Source organism: Ascaphus truei, chromosome 3 (assembly GCF_040206685.1).
Source record: "Ascaphus truei isolate aAscTru1 chromosome 3, aAscTru1.hap1, whole genome shotgun sequence".
Classification (NCBI taxonomy): Eukaryota; Metazoa; Chordata; class Amphibia; order Anura; family Ascaphidae; genus Ascaphus; species Ascaphus truei.
This window is the reverse complement of record NC_134485.1, coordinates 164317137-164338094: the sequence shown is the minus strand read 5'-3', so window position 1 is coordinate 164338094 and position 20958 is coordinate 164317137. Positions and strand designations below refer to the sequence as shown.

The 20958-nt window shown below is 43.7% G+C and overlaps 1 protein-coding gene across 12 annotated transcripts in view; it reads left to right on the top strand.

Annotated features, from left to right (window-relative positions):
- Positions 1 to 20958, top strand: part of CASK (calcium/calmodulin dependent serine protein kinase) — a 569868-nt gene that overhangs the window by 309936 nt on the left and 238974 nt on the right. For all 12 annotated transcript variants that reach the window (XM_075589720.1, XM_075589721.1, XM_075589718.1 and 9 more), the window contains one exon: positions 3022 to 3121. In XM_075589720.1, the coding sequence (XP_075445835.1) occupies positions 3022 to 3121 (100 nt within the window). The remainder of the gene's footprint in view (positions 1 to 3021; positions 3122 to 20958) is intronic.

Here is a 20958-nt window from a genome sequence, read left to right as displayed (position 1 = left end):
TATATGGAGGGCACAGCACCAAGGTCAGTGGGATTATTTGTTTTTCTCAGCCCCATATCAGACCTACTCAAGGATTGATTATTTTCTGGGTACCAAAGACATTTTCCAGGCATCCTCCCAGTCGAATATTTGCTCAATATCTTGTTCAGATCATGCTCCTATCGAATTAGTGTTCTCTCTCCCATTCGGCAAAACACCCGATATAATTGGAATCTGAATACAGTAACTCTTTACTGAATTCGCCAGAAGTAGAGAGTACAATAAAGCAAAAACTTATTGAATATTTTGCAATAAACAAAGGATCAGTAGAGTCTCCGACCATGTTATGGGAAGCCCATAAGGCATCAATTAGAGGAACTCTCATATCAATAGCATCTTATAAGAAAAAAACTAAAACAAAAACGATATAAGGAACTCTCTGGAAAGCTTAGTTTGCTAGAACAAGAACATAAAAATAAACCTTAAAAAAAAAACAATCTAAACTGCTAGACAAAGCAAGGACTGAATTTAAACAGATCCAACTAGAAGAGGTGGAGAGGGCACTGAGGTGGACAAACCAACGTTATTATGATAAAGGAAATAAAGCAGATCGGTTATTGGCCAATAAATTAAGAGGTCTCAGAGTTAAGTCCCACGATACAAACCAAATCAGGAACCAAAACATTTAACGAAAAAGAAATAGCTAAGGAATTTTCAGATTACTACACAAAATTATATCATCTAAATTCCTCACGAAAGTTTCACTCTGGTTCGGGAGCAATATCTCAATATCTAGACAAGTGTAACCTACCTGCGCTATCAGAAGAAGAATCTCAAAGATTAAATGAGAAAATAACACAGGAGGAACTCTGTAGTGATTAAACAATTAAAAATAAATAAAACACCAGACCCAGATGGTTTCTCCAACCAGTATTATAAGAAATTTAAGTTGGTGCTGCCCTTGTTTATGCTTGAGGTTTTTAACTAATTTCTGGAAGGAGGAGATATCTCACCCTCAATTTCCATGGCCAACTTGGCTATTATACATAAACAGGGAAGGGACCCAATCCAATGCAGTAATTATCGGCCTATATCCCTTCTCAATTCGGATTTTAAAATGTATAGTAAAATTTTGGCGAATAGGCTGAACCCAATTTTACCGAATTGTATCCATATTGATCAAGTAGGGTTTGTCTCGGGAAGACAGGCCTCAGACAATACCCGAAAGATTATAAATATTGTCGACCATGTGCACTTGACAGGTACGAGGGCTATCCTATTAAGCCTGGATGCGGAAAAAGCATTTGACAGAATTAAGTGGGCATTTTTAGATCAAACTTTGATTACATTTGGATTTAGGGGTCCGTTCTTGGAGGGTGTTAGAGCCCACTGCATATGTCAAGCTTCCAGGGGGAGACTCCGATCCCATAAAAATTAGCAATGGTACTAGACAGGGCTGCCCTTTATCTCCGCTTCTTTTTGCACTATTGCTTGAACCCCTTGCAGCAACAATCAGAGATTATATAAATATAAAAGAAATTGAAATTGGTGGGACAAAGAACAAAATTTCCCTATTCGCAGACGATATATTATATTAACGTTAGCCAGCCCTTTGACATCCCTCCCCAATTTACAATCCCAACTAGACAAATTTGGTATAGTATCAGGGTATAAAATTAACAATGACAAGTCTGAGGCCTTGAACTTATCTCTTGAAGCCCCAGAAATCAAATTATTACAAGCAAATTTTAATTATAAATGGAGTTCCTTGAATATTAAATATTTAGGAATCCGGATAGCGAACTCATATTGGTCTCTGTATAAATGCAACTTCCCACCGCTCTTTGCAAAAATCAAAAAAGACCTACAGAAATTGAATGAATATCAGATATCTTGGCTAGGGAGAATAGCATCAGTTAAGATGAATATTTTCCCATGGTTGCTATACTTTTTCTAGACCCTGCCAATACATGTCCCTTTATCAGAGCTTAAAAATATCCAAAACCGGATTTTCCTATTTATATGGAAAGATAAGAGGCCAAGGGTGGCAAGATAGATAATGTTGGCACCAAGGGAGTGCAGAGGTTTGGGAGTCCTAAATATTACTAAATATTACTATGCGGCCCAACTAAAACAGGTAGCAATGTGGAACAACGACCCAGCAACGGTTTTGGCAAGTTCCAATGTTTGTTTGTTTTCAGAAAACTTGAAAACCAAGAAGTCTGTTGGAGACCAGATCGGATTTGTGATAATTATTATTATATGGAAAAAGATGGAGGCCCACAAGTAATAATGCAAAATTGCTCTGGTTTACTGCATAGTAATAGTAGTCAGAACTAAAGTAACGTTTTACGGACACAGCCCATACATAGATAAAAGCCCCCATGTCATCTGAGGAAGGGGCTGTGTCGCCGAAACATTACTTTAGTTCTGACTATTACTACTATGCAATAAACCACAGCAATTTTGCATTATTTATTGTGTGCCTCCATCTTTTTCCATATTTTACTACTATAGGCCTCTATTTGGAACATAAGGACAGTGATGGGCTGGCCTGCACCAAGGTTTATGCTCCTTGTTTTTGTACTCCTTTTTGGCATTGAGAGTGCCTCTGTATACCTTTTTGTATTAGTAATTCTAATTATAGTCCAGTTATCCCCAATCAAATGCAGGCTTTCATAGCTACGGGTCTAGATTAGTTCATTGTGGTGATGATTTGTGATGGATTAACTCGAACATTCCTCACAGATACTGTGCACATTATCTTTTGGACCTGCATTGGACTGTCATTGAGGCATGGAGTGTATATTTGTATTCCTGGGTACTAACTCAATCTTAAATAGTACAGTAACAAGCAAATAATCTAATTAATTTTCCCAGTGCTCCTGTAAACGGTGATTATCTATTATCCGTGCGCAAGGAGATTCTACTCAATGTATTTTTTTTTTAATGTATTCTCAAACTGGAAGGCAAAATACTGGCATCATATTGAACACCAAAATTAAACACATTTAACATTTTTAAATGTTTCTGCTTGTACAGGGAGCAGTACTAGCTGCTGTGTCTAGCCACAAATTCAACTCATTCTACGGGGATCCTCCTGAGGAATTACCTGACTTTTCAGAAGACCCAACTTCTTCTGGTAAGTATTCTATCCTACAGTATGCTTCATTTGTGCGGTTACAATTTTGTTTCTTAAAATCGCTTCCAAAAGGGCTGAATTAGTGGCTCAGTGAGTGAAGGCCCTGACTGATAACAACAACACTGAGTTTGAAGCATGGTAGCCCGGTTCAAATCCTCGTGTCGGCTCCTTGTGACTTTGGGCAAGGCACTTTATCTCCCTTTGCCTCGGGTGCGAAAAAATAGCTCTACGGGGCAGGGATGTGTGCAAAAATTTACAGCGCTGCGTACACTGTCAGCGCTATAAAAGAAAAGATCAATTATTATAGATATAATTAGCAATTTGTCATATTTTGACCAGGAATATGATTTTAGCTGTGCATATTTGTTAAAATAGGCAGTCAAAAATATTTTGTTAACCTAAAGTAAAAATGTAGTTTTTTTAAGTTCTGTGTACAAATGTATGCATTTTAAACCCGGCATTGTCATTCTATATCTTTTCAGTGATCTTTTATCCTTCACACTTAATTATATGGCTAATGAAGGTAGCATAATTTAATTTCAAAGCAGAAGAAAGGGAATAGCTAAGAGGGTAAAAATTTGTCAGCATTTTAAATCGTAACTCGAGTTGTCTTTAATTTCCATATTTTTCACAGTATGCAGAATTGTTTTCTTTTTCATGGATGTGTAAAAATCATAGAATTTCAGCAATCCTGTTTTGTGACACCCAACATTCATCAATATAGAAGGAACTGTTTTTCTTGCATGTTTCTTTTACATGTTTTAAAAGAGCAGTTCCTCCTACTTATTCATTTTTTTTTGTTTAGCCCCTATCGATCGGGGGGTCCCTCTTAGCCAAATGCCAGATGGTTCCAGAGATGCATACCAGGGAAGTTACCGGGTTTAAACCTCCTTTGGGAAACAGTAGCAGCCAAATCTTGGGCCAATAGGAAGCTGCAACATCATCGGTTGTGGCTTTCGATTGAATAACAATTTAAATACGATTTAAAAACCAGGAGGTAATACCAGTAACTTCCCAAGTAAGTATCTCGAGGACAGGGTGGTACCCAAAGCTGGTGTGGTTCAGCTTCTAGAATCCTGTAATTGAGTTGCTCTTAAAGATTTATTCACAATACTGTACATCAGAGTCAGTTTTCACCTCACTAGTATTTTTTTCCTGCTCCCTGATCATTGCTTTTTTTTAACGGTTTGTTTTATTCCTGAAAGCACAAGCCCAAAACCTAAATAAATATGGCTGCTAAACCACTCTAAATTAATGACATTGCTTGACCTCATAGAACTTTATCATAGAAGATTAACATAAGACCCTTTGCAGTCTGCACGGAAAACCAGCTCTGTTTGCTACCTTGTGAACATACTGACTTTTTGTCTTTTTAAATTAAAATTTAATTAAAAACACATTAAAGTTGGCCATCTTCTTTAAAGGACATCAGATGAAGCTCTTTAACCACTACGTTCATCTCTGCCAATGGCAGTGATCTTACTTGAGAATACAACTTTAATTAAGTTACGCGTGTTTGATCTGGTCCTACTTTATGTTACAAGGCATGCTGTGCTTTTATCTTTCTATGTTTCTATATGGTATCAGCATGTTATCTATGTCTGTGCTTTATAAGCAATGAAATCGGGTCTATTCAGAGCAAAAATCCTGCTCACCTGGACTAATTTTGTGGAAGTCATACTCCACCCTGTTATTCACTGCATTTTAACAAGTGGCTTATGTTATAGCTGCTAACACGACTAACGTCTTAAAAAATCTGCATATTCACCTGGGGCAACAACAACAAAACATGAAGTGGAAATACTTGCAACTTGCCCAACAATTCTACCAGCATTAATGAATAATGGATCCCAAAAAAATCTGTAATTGTGATGTCTCTATGTACTTTCTTAGAGAATGAAAAAGTAAAGTTGTATTTTATTTATGCATCAAAAAAAAATGACTGCTCAAAAATAAGTTGGTTTGCTAGAAACCGAAAACAACCAGAATACAATATTGGAAGTACACTTTTTTAAATTGAAAATTAAGTTTTCCCTCTGTCCTTTTGACAGTGCGATGTAACATGACAGAATGTGCAAACCATTACATCAATTTTTTCCCCATTAAACTGCAATACCATTGACTTCAATGGGATTCTCCATGCGTTAATACCCCGATTTTAATTATCGCAGTTTAATTCATGAACCCCATATGCTGTGAATCGGGGGACAAGCAAAAACGCAGTGAGTGCTGTGAACATTCACATTCCACAATGAAAGGATGCCACAGAATCCTCCTGCACAGTACTTACGCCTCCGTTTTAAGGGCTATTGTTTGTGATTCCATCGCATGTGTGATCATTGAAGATTGAAACGGTTAGTATGTTACTGCATCCAAGTTTTTAAAAAAAATTGTGTTTTTTTTGTTTTTACTGAGAAGCCTTTAGTAAGCTTACAATAATGTAATCTTCCGGTCTAGCTTCTTGTTCCTTGTTTCTTGTCTTTATTCCTCTTTTATTATGCTTTCTTTATTTTTGTAACTTACTTTTTATTTGAATTTTAGAACAACAAAGGAAAGGAGATACAGAAAATAGAAAAGAGGGGGCGGGGGGAAGGTACCACATTTTTAACACGGGTATCATAAAATATAACGACGCTCGGCCACAGCACATTACTCAGAATAACCAGCTCTGAGAGAAAATATAACAATCAGTCCACATTGATTCAGAGATTTACATATTCCCCGTAGGGTCCCAGGGCTCCCATACTTTTTGAAATTTTCTTGTATTATGTCTCACGTAGGCTGTCAACCTTTCCAAAGATTGCACCGTATTTACTCTTAAAATAATCTCTCTCCTAGAGGGGGCTTGGGACTTTTTCCTGGCCTCTGCGATTGCACGTATCGCAGCGGTCAGAATATGTAATAGTAATTTAGATAAATTTTGATTTAAATTATATAGAGACTTTACCAGAACCATTACAAATGGGTCTAAATGAATTCTTATCCCAATTATTTCACGTAACAGATTCTGCACTATTCACCCAAATCTCTGTATTTTTGGGCAAAACCACCAGATATGGGCCATATCCCGACAGCACCTCAAACCCTCCAGCAAAGATTTGTGGCCCCTTGGTAAATCTGCCTCAACCTCTGAGGAGTCAGATACCATCTAAAAATAACTTTATAGATATTCTCTTTAGATATTGTGCATAATGATGTGTTCGTTGCATTGACCCAAATATCTTGCCAATCTTTCCATGAGTTCTCTGCCTGAAAATCATGGGCCCATTGATCCATATAACGGTGGGACCAGGGAGTGTTGAATTCCCGAGAAATAAAAACTTGGTACAAAATAGAGATAAGACCCCACTGATAACTTATTTTTCTACAAAGCTCTTCGAATACATAGCAATCTGAGAAAGATCCACACGGGAACAACTGCCTGAGATAATGGCAAACTTGTAAAAATCTAAACACCTCAGCACCCGTGAAAGAGTATTTCTGACAAAAATTGCTAACATTTAGCAGTTTACCATTGAATAGTATATCCCCCACATCTGTATAGATGAAAACTACTCCCAGCTCCAAAAAATAGCACAAAGTGTGAGTATTCAAGGTAAACCAAGAAACTCAAAATAAATGTCCATGCAAATTAATTTAAATAATGCAGTAAGGATTTGTCATCCGTAGCTTCAAGCAGGTTGGGGAAAGAGTATATGGAATGATGTCACTGGGTGATGGAGGATGAGGAATCCGGAGGGGAAAGATGGACACTGAAAGGGGAACTGGTAGAGACAGTGAAGTAGTATATAAACAGTACCTCTGTTGCCTCGATCCACTATGCCGTTTCCGGTCCTGACTTCTGCATCCCTGTAGTTCCGGCGGTATAATAATAGATACCTGCCTCCTCTGGAAGTAGTTACGGAGATCCCAAGTGCTGGAGCCTCAATGGTGATGAGCTGCAGTCCGTCCGGGAAAACTCCTTGTTGCTACTTCATCTGCTGCTGCACGTGGAGGGTCATGTCTGTAGTCGGCGTCCCTTCGTAGTATGTCATGTGTATCCGGAATACCTGCGCTTCCGATGTGCATCACTTCCAATGGTAAATCAACGAGAGTGAAAAAAAGATTGGTAGACAAGCAAAAAATCCAAAAAAGGGTACCAATCAACTCACCAGGTAGAGAAAAAAGAAAAAAAGTTTATTAGTTACATATTAAAAAACATGAAAACGGAGGCGCATGCGCGACGGCTAGGAGTATGGCAGCCTAACCTAATAGCTCCCTGCCTCGCTCCCTATAAAGTTCCATGAAACCCACAAAAACAGAAACCAAACGACGCAAAAACAAAGCCCCATACAGCACAACCAGTCAGGATGTCCCGCAAAACCCCCAAACCTGGAAAAAAACGGGGGTTGCCAGAATATTTCGGAGCTGCAGGGTCGCGCGGTGCGGGCTCAGAAATGGCGCCGATTTTGAATGCCGGCTCAGAAACTGAACCGGACGGAGAGGAGGATGAATTCACCCTCCAGGAGCAAAGACCGGCAAGGCAATGCGACATAACAAGGCTATGCAACGACCTCAAAGCATTCTTTCAGGCCGAAATGAAAGAGTTGAAGAGGGAAGTAGCTGGACTGGGAGAAAGAACAGGGGTCCTAGAAACGAAGGTAGACCAGTCTATCCGCGCTATCAGAAGACAGGATAAAAAATCCATGGATCTACAGGAGCAGATAAATGACTTGAGAGGGCGACATGAAGATGCAGAAAACCGCGACAGGCGGAACAATCTGAGAATCAGGGGGGTACCGGAGAGCGTACTGGACTGTGAAGAATACATTGGACTTTGGCTGGAAACGCTGCTCCCTGAAACCCCCAAAGAAGCACTGGCTATGGACAGATGTCATAGGGCCCTGCGGGCTAAGCCCCTACAAAATGAGCCACCAAGAGATATAGTGATCCGCCTACACTATTATAAAACGAAAGAGAGAGTTATCAGCATCACAAGACCCCTTCCAGTTGTGGAATATGAGGGGGTCAGGCTCTCGATATTCCAAGACTTATCCCCGGAGACCCTTGCCCGCCGCCGAAACCTGCTACCAATAACCAAAATCCTGCGGGAGAAGGGGGTCAGGTACCGCTGGACCTTCCCCTTCGGCCTGCTAGTGGCAAGAGGTGGCAGATCCTTCATCATAAAGGATTTGGCAGAAGGACCTGCCTTCTTACATAAATTGGGCCTAGGAGAGGCCCCCGAAGGGGCGGCCCCGGAGAGCCCTACACTAGACCCTATCTGGTCCCAGGCCCAAAGGTCTCCCCGGGCACATCAGGATAAAGCCTAAATATGGCGAAAAATAGCTATTTGTTCGTTCTAATGTTGTTTGGTTCCAGTTAACAAGTTAACAAATAATCACCAAATCCTACTGCTTGTGCCTGAAATTGCTCCCACGGCGCAGTACTCGGACTGGAGGATGAATGCTGAAAAATGGACAATTATAATAATCACACTTACCTTGGACAGCTCGCGAGGGCAGCGGTGAAGATCCCGGTGGCATCGACAGGAAGAACAAGATGGTCCCCCTATAAGGAAGATGGCGGCGATACACGAGGCAGCGGGAGCCAGGGTGAGACGCAGGAGCCGGAAGGCAGCATCAGGCGGGAAGCAGGAGCGCGCTCACACACAGCCGCCAGAGACGCAAGTTCAATCCAAAATGGCATTGGACCGGAAGGACGTCACCAAACAAGAGAAAGATCCGGTGAGAGAGACGCCATCTTGAAGGTGGCAGCACGACGGAAGGCCCCAAGAGGCGGCGAGAGAGGGCCTGAACGAGCCACCTCCCCGCACAGGCATAAAATAGACAGCCATAGCGAAAATTTAAACAAACAAGCGCGAAAGACAGTGGTAGACGCCGATATAGCCCCAGATGAGACCCAGAAGGTAGAGTAGGCAGCGCGAAGAGCGGGGAAAAAAGCAGAGGAAGGTAGAAAAGGCTATAGGCCCACATAGAGGGGGGAAGAAGGAACAGCAGGTAGGACGACTATCATTTAAACGGGAAAGAAAGCAAGTACTAAAGGCAGCATAGTGATAGCAGGGAAGACAGTCCTAGCAGGTGAATATAGAAAGATAGAAGGAAGAGGACAGTGAGATAGAGAGAGGGGAGCGGGAGAGCGAGGGAGGAAAGGAGGAACAGAAGGTGTTTAAGAAGGAATAGAAGGTGGCAAGGGAAGCATTAAGGATAGGGGAAAGAACAGGGAGCCAATGCAAATGTGAAAAGAGGGATAACACACTAGGAGAGTATCTATGGCAGATGGGGAGTAGAAAGTGGTAAGACAGAGAGGGGGAAGTAGATAGAAGAGAGGTGAAAGAAACAAGAAAAATAGTGAAGGTAGGAGAACGTCACAAGAAGGTAGGCAGGAAAGCTGTACCGAGACCAAGATAGATTGAGGATGAGATGATAGGCAGTAGGAAAGAGGATAGAAGACTTGAACCCGGGAAGCGGATTTGAGCAATAGCCCGCGCAGAAACAGATAATAAGCAGAGCTGTGCAGGGGAAGGGGAAACAAAAATAAAGAAAAATGGAGGTCAGTGAGTACCGCAGCTGAAAACTAAAGACTGCAAACACGACAATGTCAGCGCTATAGTAATAAGGGATCCAGGTTTAAGGGGATTTGGTTGGTTTACCCTGAGTTCAGTGGGTGAGAAGTTTAGCGATTATGAGGGACTGAGAGGCGGGAGAGATGGGAGGTAGCCTGCCCTGAAGTCTGCATGGGCCTGGCGCTGGTAAATAGGGAAAAATTCCCTATGGACACTAGTGCTACCCTTTGGGTTGGATGTTCGGGGAAAGGAGGTAAACACCCTACCTCGAGTCCGAACATTCGAACTTTGGACTACAAACCCAAAGGAGGAAATCTCGGCGGAAGGAGTGAGGAAAGAGAACGCCGAGAAAGTTTATTTGTTTTGATTGTTGCCGTGTTTTCTTGTGGTGTTGTGTACATGTCCACCCCCATGTCCCCCTGTGTGTGTCCCCCTACCTTGGTTCCTACAGACGGGGCCAACAAGAGGAAAGGTGGTCGGAGTTCGCCGGAATCACAAAAGAGGACTCGATCGTACAGGCGTAGAACAGCTACGACAGATGGATCAGCACATCTATACTAATGAGTAAGGATATAGTATTAATATCCCATAATGTTAAGGGCCTGAATAGCCCGGCTAAAAGACGGGTCGCATTTAGAGACTACAGGCGTAAGGGGGCAGAAGTACTCTTCTTACAAGAAACCCATTTCTCCCAAACTAACTTCCCCAAGTATTTCGATAAAGACTTCCGAACCCACTTTCTAGCATCAGATCAAGTTAAAAAAAGAGGGGTCGCCATCCTAATTCATAATCATATCCCATATAGACATGACAAAACATATAGCGACAAGGATGGGAGGTATCTAATCATCACAGGTTTCATTAGAGCGTCCCCAATAACACTTGCTACTGTATACGCCCCAAATGATAATGCCACACCCTTTTTCAATGGCTTCTTTAATAAACTAAGTAAAGTCGCAAAAGGCAATATCATAATGGCAGGAGACTTGAACAGAGTCCTTAACCCTAGTCTAGACCGATGCACGACCACTAACAAACAACACAGACAGGACGTATTAACCCTAACAAAAGGTATAGCAAATTGTCAACTGATTGACATATGGAGAGAACTGCATCACGGAGAACGAGAGTATACTTTCTACTCTCACCCACATAACACATACAGTCGGATAGACTACTTCCTCGTGTCTAATGGTATGGTCCCTGGGGTCTCTCGCACAGAGATCCATGATATTTCATGGTCCGACCATGCACCAATAGAGCTGCGGTGCACATTACTCCCACTGGACAGGCCTAGAGCGAACTGGAAACTAAATGAGATCCTATTAAAGATCCCGGATCTCGGAAGAGAAGTAGGTGCTAGAATTCAGGAATATTTTGAGGAGAATGAGGGAAGTGTGGCATCACAAGCCACATTATGGGAAGCTCATAAGGCGACTCTCAGGGGGACATTGATGAATCTGGCAGCCAAACGGAAAAGGGAAAGAGAGAAAAAAACTAAGGCCTTAGAAATCCAAATAGCGGAACTCTCTACCCTGCACAAATCTAATAAACAGGCTCATATACTCAAACAACTGCTAGACACCAAGATTAAACTCAACCTCCTCCTTACCTCCCAGGCTGAGAAGGAAATGGCTTGTGCTAACCGGAAATTCTATGAAAAGGCGAACAAACCTGATACACTACTTGCCAATAAGCTAAAAAAGAAGCTTCAAAATAACTCTATTCACGCAATTCGGAACCAAAAGGGAGAACTTACCTCCATACCTGGGAAAATAGTAGAGCAATTCAAAGTCTACTATGAAAAACTCTATAATGGAGATAAGGTCACTCATAACACTAAAACAGGTGACCTGTTGACCACCTTCTTGAAAGAGGCAAAATTACCAACCTTAGCAAGGGCAGAACGTGAGGCATTGCAGGCGGACTTTACCCTGGAAGAACTCAAGGAAGTCATTAAAGCATTAAAACCGGCCAAAGTGCCGGGGCCCGATGGCTTCTCTAACCTGTATTATAAGAAATATATTAAAATTCTAGCCCCACATATGCTAAAATTGTTTAATGGTGTACTGGAGGGGGCCTCCTTTCCGGCGCAGATGCTCCAGGCGTCCATCTCGGTGATCCACAAACCTGGAAGGGACCCGGCAGACTGTAAGAGCTACCGGCCCATTTCACTGATAAATTCGGATATCAAAATCTACTCTAAACTTATAGCGAACAGGGTGGGTAGTGTCCTTCCCAGGTTAATCCACACAGATCAAGTAGGATTTATCGGAGGAAGGCAAGCTGCAGACAACACCAGAAGAATCATAAATCTGATTGATCTGGCCCAAAAGAAAAATATACATTCTATGGTGTTGAGTCTGGACGCAGAGAAAGCCTTCGATAGAATAGACTGGCCCTACTTATCGAAAACACTGGGGGCGTTTGGCTTTGGGGGACGCCTCCTGCGGGCCATCATGGCACTGTATAGGAGCCCTACGGCACGGGTGAGACACCAGAGTTTTCCCTCTGAGCAATTCCACATAAAAAGTGGAACGAGACAGGGTTGCCCACTTTCGCCGCTGCTGTTCGCTCTATGCGTGGAGCCCTTGGCAGCGCACATACGGAATAGCCCCGACATTACGGGAATCTCAGTTGATGAGCAAGAGTATAAGGCCGCCCTGTATGCAGATGATGTTATCTTAACATTATCTAAACCGCTCACGTCCCTTCCTAATGTTTTCGAAATCCTGAACAAATTTAACCATATCTCTGGCTTTAAGATTAATCAGTCTAAATCAGAAGCCCTCAATATAAATCTCCCCAAAGAAGTCGAAAAACTGATTGATCTTAACTTTAATTTCAAATGGCAACCCTCCGCTATCAAATATTTAGGGGTATATCTTACAAGGGACTATAAAAACCTATATAAAGCAAACTTTCCCAGGTTAATAAAGACACTGAGAGAGGATCTTAGACTATGGGCAAAAGGGGGCATTTCATGGATTGGAAGGATACACTGCGTGAAGATGAATCTCCTCCCAAGGATGTTATATCTTTTCCAGAGCCTACCTATACCATTGGTCCACTCTGACATCCTCTCTCTTCAGTCAGCAATAATGAAATTCATTTGGAATAAGAAAAACCCAAGAATTGCTAAGGGTATTTTGACGAGACCCACAACCAGAGAAGGGCTAGCGGTACCTTGTTTGTTCGCTTACTACAAAGCGGCTCAATTGGCCCAAATTCTTCAATGGCACACAGACCCAAGCCTTAGGAGATGGGTAGAGTTGGAGAAAAAGTGTTGTGCACCAATTGATATCCAAACGCTGATCTGGTTGCCCAAGGGAAGGGCACGTCAGATCGGCACGCCGCTACAGACCATTGCCAATTCTATTCGGGTGTGGGAAGCCACCAAATTTAGTTGTAAATTAACCACAAAGGCATCACTCATGACGCCAATCATCGGTAACCCAGATTTCGCTCCGGGCCTGGATAGTAAAAACATGAAGTATTGGACACAAGCGGGCATTACCCGTCTTAATGATCTGAGGGACAGGATACATATACAATCATTTGAACAAATCAAATCCGCAAAAAATATCCCAAATACAGAATTTTTTAGGTACCTCCAGATCAGGGATTTCTATAACAAAACTACAATTAGACCAAAACGTACTAATTTTGAGCAGCTGTGTTCCAGAGACACGGACACAAGGGGACTCACATCTAGGATGTACGGGGAAGTGGTCTGCCCGAAAACGACAGGCGAGACCCGGCTGCACTACATTCGACAGTGGGAGACAGACTTAGGGGAGACATTAGAGGACGAGGAATGGGAGCAGATTACACAAGCAGCAGCTAAAAGCTCCATCTGTATCACACTAAAGGAGAACGCGTATAAGGTCCTGATGCGGTGGTACTACACCCCAACTAGACTAGCTAAATTTGTTAAGGGCTACTCCCCACTCTGCGCGAAACGGTGCGGGGATGCTGCCGACCTGCAACACATGCTGTGGTCTTGCACAAAAGTGTTCCCGATTTGGGAACAGATTAGAGATTGGTTACAGCGGATTCTCGGTTGGGAGATCCCCCTGGACCCGTGGTTGTTTCTGTTGGGCAGGCGGATCCAGGGTATGCCAAATGCGACGCACAAATTAATCGCGCATTTCGCAATAGCCACTAGATGCGAGATCGCAGCACTTTGGAAGCAGCCAGTAATCCCAGTTATCCCCAAGATTCGAAATCGAATTTGGCATGTTTGCCGGATGGAACAATTAACGAGTTTAGTTAATGACACCGGCACAAACTTCCTAAAAGTCTGGTCACCATGGCTAGCACAGACGGACATCCCTGGGGTGGACGCCACCGCAATCCTGCTGTAATAGTTGCGAACGCGTTCTCCTCTGGAGGTCAGAGACCAGTCGACATATAGTGACGAACAGGTAGATGACAGCCCCCTGGGTAGCAACCCAATGAGCCAACTCTACAGAGTTAAGGCGGTAAACTAGAGTTGGAAGCAATATAAATAAAAAAAAAAAAAAGAAAGAAAAAAAAGAATTATCTACAAGGAAAAGAAGATGAAAAATGACTTCACGGCGGCAGAAACACCTTGAGAAGACCCCCCTCACCCCCTCCCTCCCCCCTCCTCCCTTGTCCGTTGTCCGGTTTGTCTTGTATGTCCTTTATGTTTTGTCTCTGTCTCATACTAAAGAAAATTTAATAACCATACGATTGTGATAAAAAAGAAAAAATGTTGGGGAATTGTATTACAATGGGCTGTGATATACTGTCAAAATTTGTAACCCCAATAAAGAAATTTGAAGTTGAAAAAAAAAACATGAAAACATAACAGGACAATTCTCCCACGGGTTTCAGGCTATGCAGCCCTTTCTCAAAGGGCTGCATAGCCAGAACGCGTGGGAGAATTGTCCTGTTATGTTTTTTGTTTTTTAATATGTAACTAATAAACTTTTTTTCTTTTTTCTCTACCTGGTGAGTTGATCGGTACCCTTTTTTGGATTTTTTGCTTGTCTACCAATCTTTTTTTCCCTATCCCCCACATCTCTAACATTTTTAGCCTTCCACAGATCAAAAGTACCGGTAAACCAACCCAGACCAAAATCAGGGTTATCAAAAATCGGAGTACATCTCAAGGGAGCTGAACATAATTGATAATGGGTTTTGATGCTGTGCCAAATTTTAAGAGAACATTTTCTTACCGCCGAATAAAAAAAAATCTAGTCTTGTACATTTTAATGACTTATTATTCCACAAAAGGGCCGGCAATGCGCGGAACTATTAAATATATTTTCTAAATCTACCTATATTGATTTTTCTCAGAATGCCTAATTACAGCGCGACCCCGGTTATAGCGCGGTCGGATCGGGTAGCCCCCGAGGACCGTGCTATAATGGGGCTGAGCTGTATTATCTGTTTCAGATGGGATGCTAAATAGTATTTCCTAATATCAGGAACCGCCAGACCCCCTCTTTCTCTGGACGTGAGCATAACTTATCTCTCAACTCTTGGTCTTTTTTTACCCCATATAAACTGCATAAACTTATTCTGTAGATCTCATATATTTTATCGGGATAGCGACCGGTAGTATCTGAAAACAATAAAGCAGTTACGGAAGAACATTCATCTTAACTGATATAATACGGCCTATCCAGGAGATTTGGTGGCCATTCCATATTAAAAGATCCCGTTTGATTCTTGTGAAAAGCTCTGGGTAATTATATTTAAAAAGAGATTGGTAGTTTTTCGTGAGAAAAATCCCTAAATATTTCAATCTAGCAGTATTCCAATGGTTAGTTTTACCTCTATATCTGATAAAGTTAAATTAAGTGCCTCTGACTTGGCCGAATTAATTTTATAGCTCGAAAGCGAGCCAAACCCAGAAAGCTGCTCTTGTAAATTGGGAAGAAAAGTCGGAGGATTAGAGATTTGTCAGAATAATATCATCAGCAAACAAAGATAATTTGACATTTTCTTGGCCGATCTTAATACCCTGAATATTATTTATTTATTTATAAAATGTTTTACCAGGAAGTAATACATTGAGAGTTACCTCTCAATATTGGGGTTCATCCTAATTATAATTGCAAGCGGCTCAATTGTTAACGCAAAAAGCACAGGAGATAATGGGCAACCCTGCCTAGTGCCATTCCTGATTGTAATTTAGTTTAACTCCCCAACTAGCATTTTTAAAGAAGCTGTTGGGCGTCATATAGGACCTGGACCCCCCTTAAAAATGGACCAGAAAAACCAAACTCTTGCATAGTTCAGTCCAGGAAATCCCATTTAATTCTATCAAACGCTTTTTCGGCGTCTAAACTCCGTAACATCGCTTTGGGTTTAGAAAACTGTATACAGGCATACCCCGGTTTAACACTCACTTTAAGTACACTTGCGAGTAAGGACATATATTCAATAGCACCATACCCCTGTGTCCGTATGCTTGCTTCGCGAGTACGGACACTTATTCTGCCCTACAGACACTACAGTAGTAGTGACGCGCTGATTCCCCTCGCCCAATAGTCAAACGGCAGCTCGCGCATGCGCCCGTCAGCACGTCCTGAACAGCAATGCCCGCTCCCTACCTGTACCGAAGCATCGATAAGTGGAAAAAAGGAAGTGCTTCACTTTAAGTACATTTTCGCTTTACATACATGCTCTGTACCCATTGCGTACATTAATGCGGGGTATGCCTGTATAGTCTATTATATTAATAATCTTACGTGTATTGTCCGAGACTTGACGCTTGCTTATAAAACCTACCTGATTGGATTTAATCTATATGAACAAAAAGGTAATATATATAACTGCTCGTCTATATCTTTTTTGTCCCAGTTGTGGAAGGGTAGATGCAAGGGAGGTAAACAATATATGTAAAACAGAGAGAACTCAAAAGATTGGGTTCAAAGCACCCCACTATTTGCACTCATTACCTAGATCAGGGCTGCACAACATACGGCCCGCGGGCCGCATGCGGCCCGCCTGGCCTCTCTGTGCGGGCCGCAATGAATCCGGCCGGGCGACAAATTAATTAATTAAATAAATTTAAAAAAAAAAGTTTAAAAAAATGGCGCCGATTCCCTGCGGTCCCGGCGCGCATGCGCTAGCCCGCTCCCCCCCCCTTCCCTGCTCCCAACGTGGGGTGGAAGGGGAAGCAACACGCAGCTCCTCTGCGGGCCCGCTTCCCCCCCCCCCTGCTCCCAACGTGGGGCGGAGGGGGAAGTAATAATTAATTCAGCTCCTCCAGCGGCCTGCTTCTCACCGCTTCCCTCCGCGGCCAGCTTCTCGCGTCCCCCACGAGCTCACTTCCCGTGCCCTCGACCCGCCCTCCCCCCAGCCCGCGCCCCCAAGCCCACCTCCCGTCCCGGGCAGCTGCCACAGGGTTATCGGGGGCAGGAGGAGCAAGCGTCCGACGGCAACCTGTACCCACCCGGTCAAGGTAAGTCACTGTCACTGTTCGTCACTGTCTCCCACCCAGTCACTGTCACCCACTCAGTCACTGTCACCCACTCAGTCACTGTCACCCACTCAGTCACTGTCACCCACTCAGTCACTGTCACCCACTCAGTCACTGTCACCCACTCAGTCACTGTCACCCACTCAGTCACTGTCACCCACTCAGTCACTGTCACCCACTCAGTCACTGTCACCCACTCAGTCACTGTCACCCACTCAGTCACTGTCACCCACTCAGTCACTGTCACCCACTCAGTCACTGTCACCCACTCAGTCACTGTCACCCACTCAGTCACTGTCACCCACTCAGTCACTGTCACCCACTCAGTCACTGTCACCCACTCAGTCACTGTCACCCACCCAGTCACTGTCACCCACCCAGTCACTTGTCACCCACCCAGTCACTTGTCACCCTGTCACCCACCCAGTCACTGTCACCCTGTCACCCACCCAGTCACTGTCTCCCACCCACCCAGTCACTGTCTCCCACCCACCCAGTCACTGTCTCCCACCCACCCAGTCACTGTCACCCTGTCACCCATCCAGTCACTGTCTCCCACCCAGTCACTGTCACCCACCCACCCAGTCACTGTCACCCACCCACCCAGTCACTGTCACCCACCCACCCAGTCACTGTCACCCACCCACCCAGTCACTGTGTCCCACCCAGTCACTGTGTCCCACCCAGTCACTGTGTCCCACCCAGTCACTGTGTCCCACCCAGTCACTGTGTCCCACCCACCCAGTCACTGTGTCCCACCCACCCAGTCACTGTTTCCCACCCACCCAGTCACTGTTTCCCACCCACCCAGTCACTGTGTCCCACCCACCCAGTCACACTGTGTCCCACCCAGTCACTGTCACCCACCCAAGGGGGGGGGGGTTGTGAAGTGCAAGGGGGGGAGAGTGATGTGAGGTGCAAGGGGGGAGAGTGATCTGAGGTGCAAGGGGGGGAGAGTGATGTGAGGTGCAAGGGGGGAGAGGGATGTGAGGTGCAAGGGGGGAAGAGGGATGTGAGGTGCAAGGGGGGGAGAGGGATGTGAGGTTCAAGGGGGGGAGAGGGATGTGAGGTTCAAGGGGGGAGAGGGATGTGAGGTGCAAGGGGGAGAGGGATGTGAGGTGCAAGGGGGGAGAGGGATGTGAGGTGCAAGGGGGGAGAGGGATGTGAGGTGCAAGGGGGGAGAGGGATGTGAGGTGCAAAGGGGGAGAGGGATGTGAGGTGCAAGGGGGGAGAGGGATGTGAGGTGCAAGGGGGGAGAGGGATGTGAGGTGCAAGGGGGGAGAGGGATGTGAGGTGCAAGGGGGGAGAGGGATGTGAGGTGCAAGGGGGGAGAGGGATGTGAGGTGCAAGGGGGGAGAGGGATGTGAGGTGCAAGGGGGAAGAGGGATGTGAGGTGCAAGGGGGGAGAGGGATGTGAGGTGCAGGGGGGGTGGGATGTGAGCTGCAGGGGGGTGGGATGTGTGTGGTGTGCAGGGGGGTATTGTGTGTTTGATGTGGAGGGGGGTATTGTGTGTGGGTGAGGGGGAGAGATGGGGGTATGAGAGATAGATGGGGAGTATCGCAAAGGTTGATAGTGTTGGGTTCTGGGGGAGATATGAGGATGGTGATGATGATGATAGGTGCTGGAGGAGAGATGATGATGATGATGATGATGATGATTTTACCCGTGCGGCCCAATTTTTTTTTCCTTGGAGCAGTTCGGCCCTTCGCACTTCACGAGTTGTGCAGGCCTGACCTAGATAATAATCAGATGCCCCTAATGCCAAATGGTCAGATCCCTTGCCAGGAAGCTGTAAGCGACGAAAAAACAAAAATGTTTTATTACATGAATCATTAATACATAATAGTTAAAAATATATCAAATTCCCCACGGAGGAGTGATGGAGAAGATGGGATTATTTATCTGTATACCATATTAGCGTCAATAGTCAGTGAAGATCCCTGTCTTCCCCTGCGGTTAGTATAATCATGCGATATCCACTGATTAGTATAAGTGGGATTGTGATTACATAAAATTGTAGTAGTTTAGGTGGTGTGAGTTTGCAATTTATTATTGCCTGTTGTCAAGGTAGGTATAACCCAAACTGTGATTTTCCTCACTGAGACAAAATAATTGCCCAACTTTAAGGTAGACAGTCCTATATGTGACCTAGGTACTGTTAGAACAAGTCAGAGTCTCACCCTGTTGACACAGCACAACAAAAAGTCTAATTGTTTTTTTTGGATATTACCATATTTAAGACCAACACTGGTAACGTAGAAACAAGCATCTATAGGAAGCCGACCTCTACCAATACACTCCTAATGGCAACAAGTCACAACCCAAGGCACACTACAGATAACATTCCGATAGGACAATTTTTACGCCTAAGGCGGAACTGTTCCTCCCTATCTGATTTGAAAAAACAGTCAAAAGATATGACATTCAGGTTTAGGGAAAGAGGCTACTCAAATAAAATCATTAAAAAAGCCTACTATAGAGCATTAACATCGGAAAGAACAGAACAAAAAAGAGATGACAACAGATGATACAATCAGATTTATTGGCAAGTTCAGCAGTCAATGGCAAGAACTCAGACAAATCCTGCAGCAACATTGGCACGTCTTGCTGGAGGACTCTGATCTGCGAAAAATTCTTACTGGTGCGCCAAGTATGTGCTGTAGACGTAGTGGAAACATCAAGGACCGACTGGTACGCAGCCATTTCCAGGCACAGCCAAATAAAACCTGGTTGGGAGAGAAACCAAAGGGCTATTTTAAATGCATGAGATGCAAAGCTTGCTCTTTTATGCGGGCCACAAAATCCTTCACAAACAATACACAAACAAAAACTTACCAAATAAGAGTTCATGAGCTGTCAGACAAGTGGAGTTATATACCCAATGACCTGTGTATGCGGCAAGAGATATGTACAGTAGGAAAAACACACAGACCTTTTAAAACACGTGTATTGGAACACGTAGGTACTGTCAGAAATTCAGTTGACACACCTCTAGCCAGACATATTATTGAGCATCACCAAGGGAACCAACATGTTATGAGTTTTACAGCCATTGAACATATACAACCAAGCCCACGAGGGGGTGACTGGGATAAAATACTACTTCAGCGGGAATGCAGATGGATATTTTTATTGCAGACCCAGTCACCCCTTGGACTCAATGAAGGGTTTATTTACTCGGCATTCCTATAGTGTACACAATTATGCCAGTGTTAATAGGGTATACTACTGAAAGAATAGACACTCAATATGGAATTTTCATATAGTGTCCTCCACTCAGGATATATTCTTGAAGCTATATGTTCCCGTTTTAAACCTGGGATTTTTTGGACTACATATTTTTGGGATCTGGGTATACAGTTGGTTAAATCAGACAAGATCCGTATTGACCCTAGGGGCGGATCACGTAATTTATACATACATTCCTACACTGGACATGAGATTAATGATGCAAAAGAAGAATGTATTAAGATGCTCTTTAGGCAAAAATTACATCCACTTACATATAGCTAAAACAACTACTAACTAATCCGGAGTGTACAGATATCGAATTAATACATGTCATCTGGAGAGTGATATGTGAATAGGGCATATTCCAATACCATAAATGTCCTGTCCGTGACAATAGATCACCAGATTTGACCCGATCTGACAGGGTTAAGCAATTACTCGAATAGAGTAAAGATGAACCACCACCCACAAGCCAATCAGAATAGAGACCTCCCTACAAATATCGACGTCAGGGTCTGAACAGTAGACTCCTCCCCCTGAAGAAGCACGTAGAACGCGCGAAACATGTGTTGGGCTGTATAGAC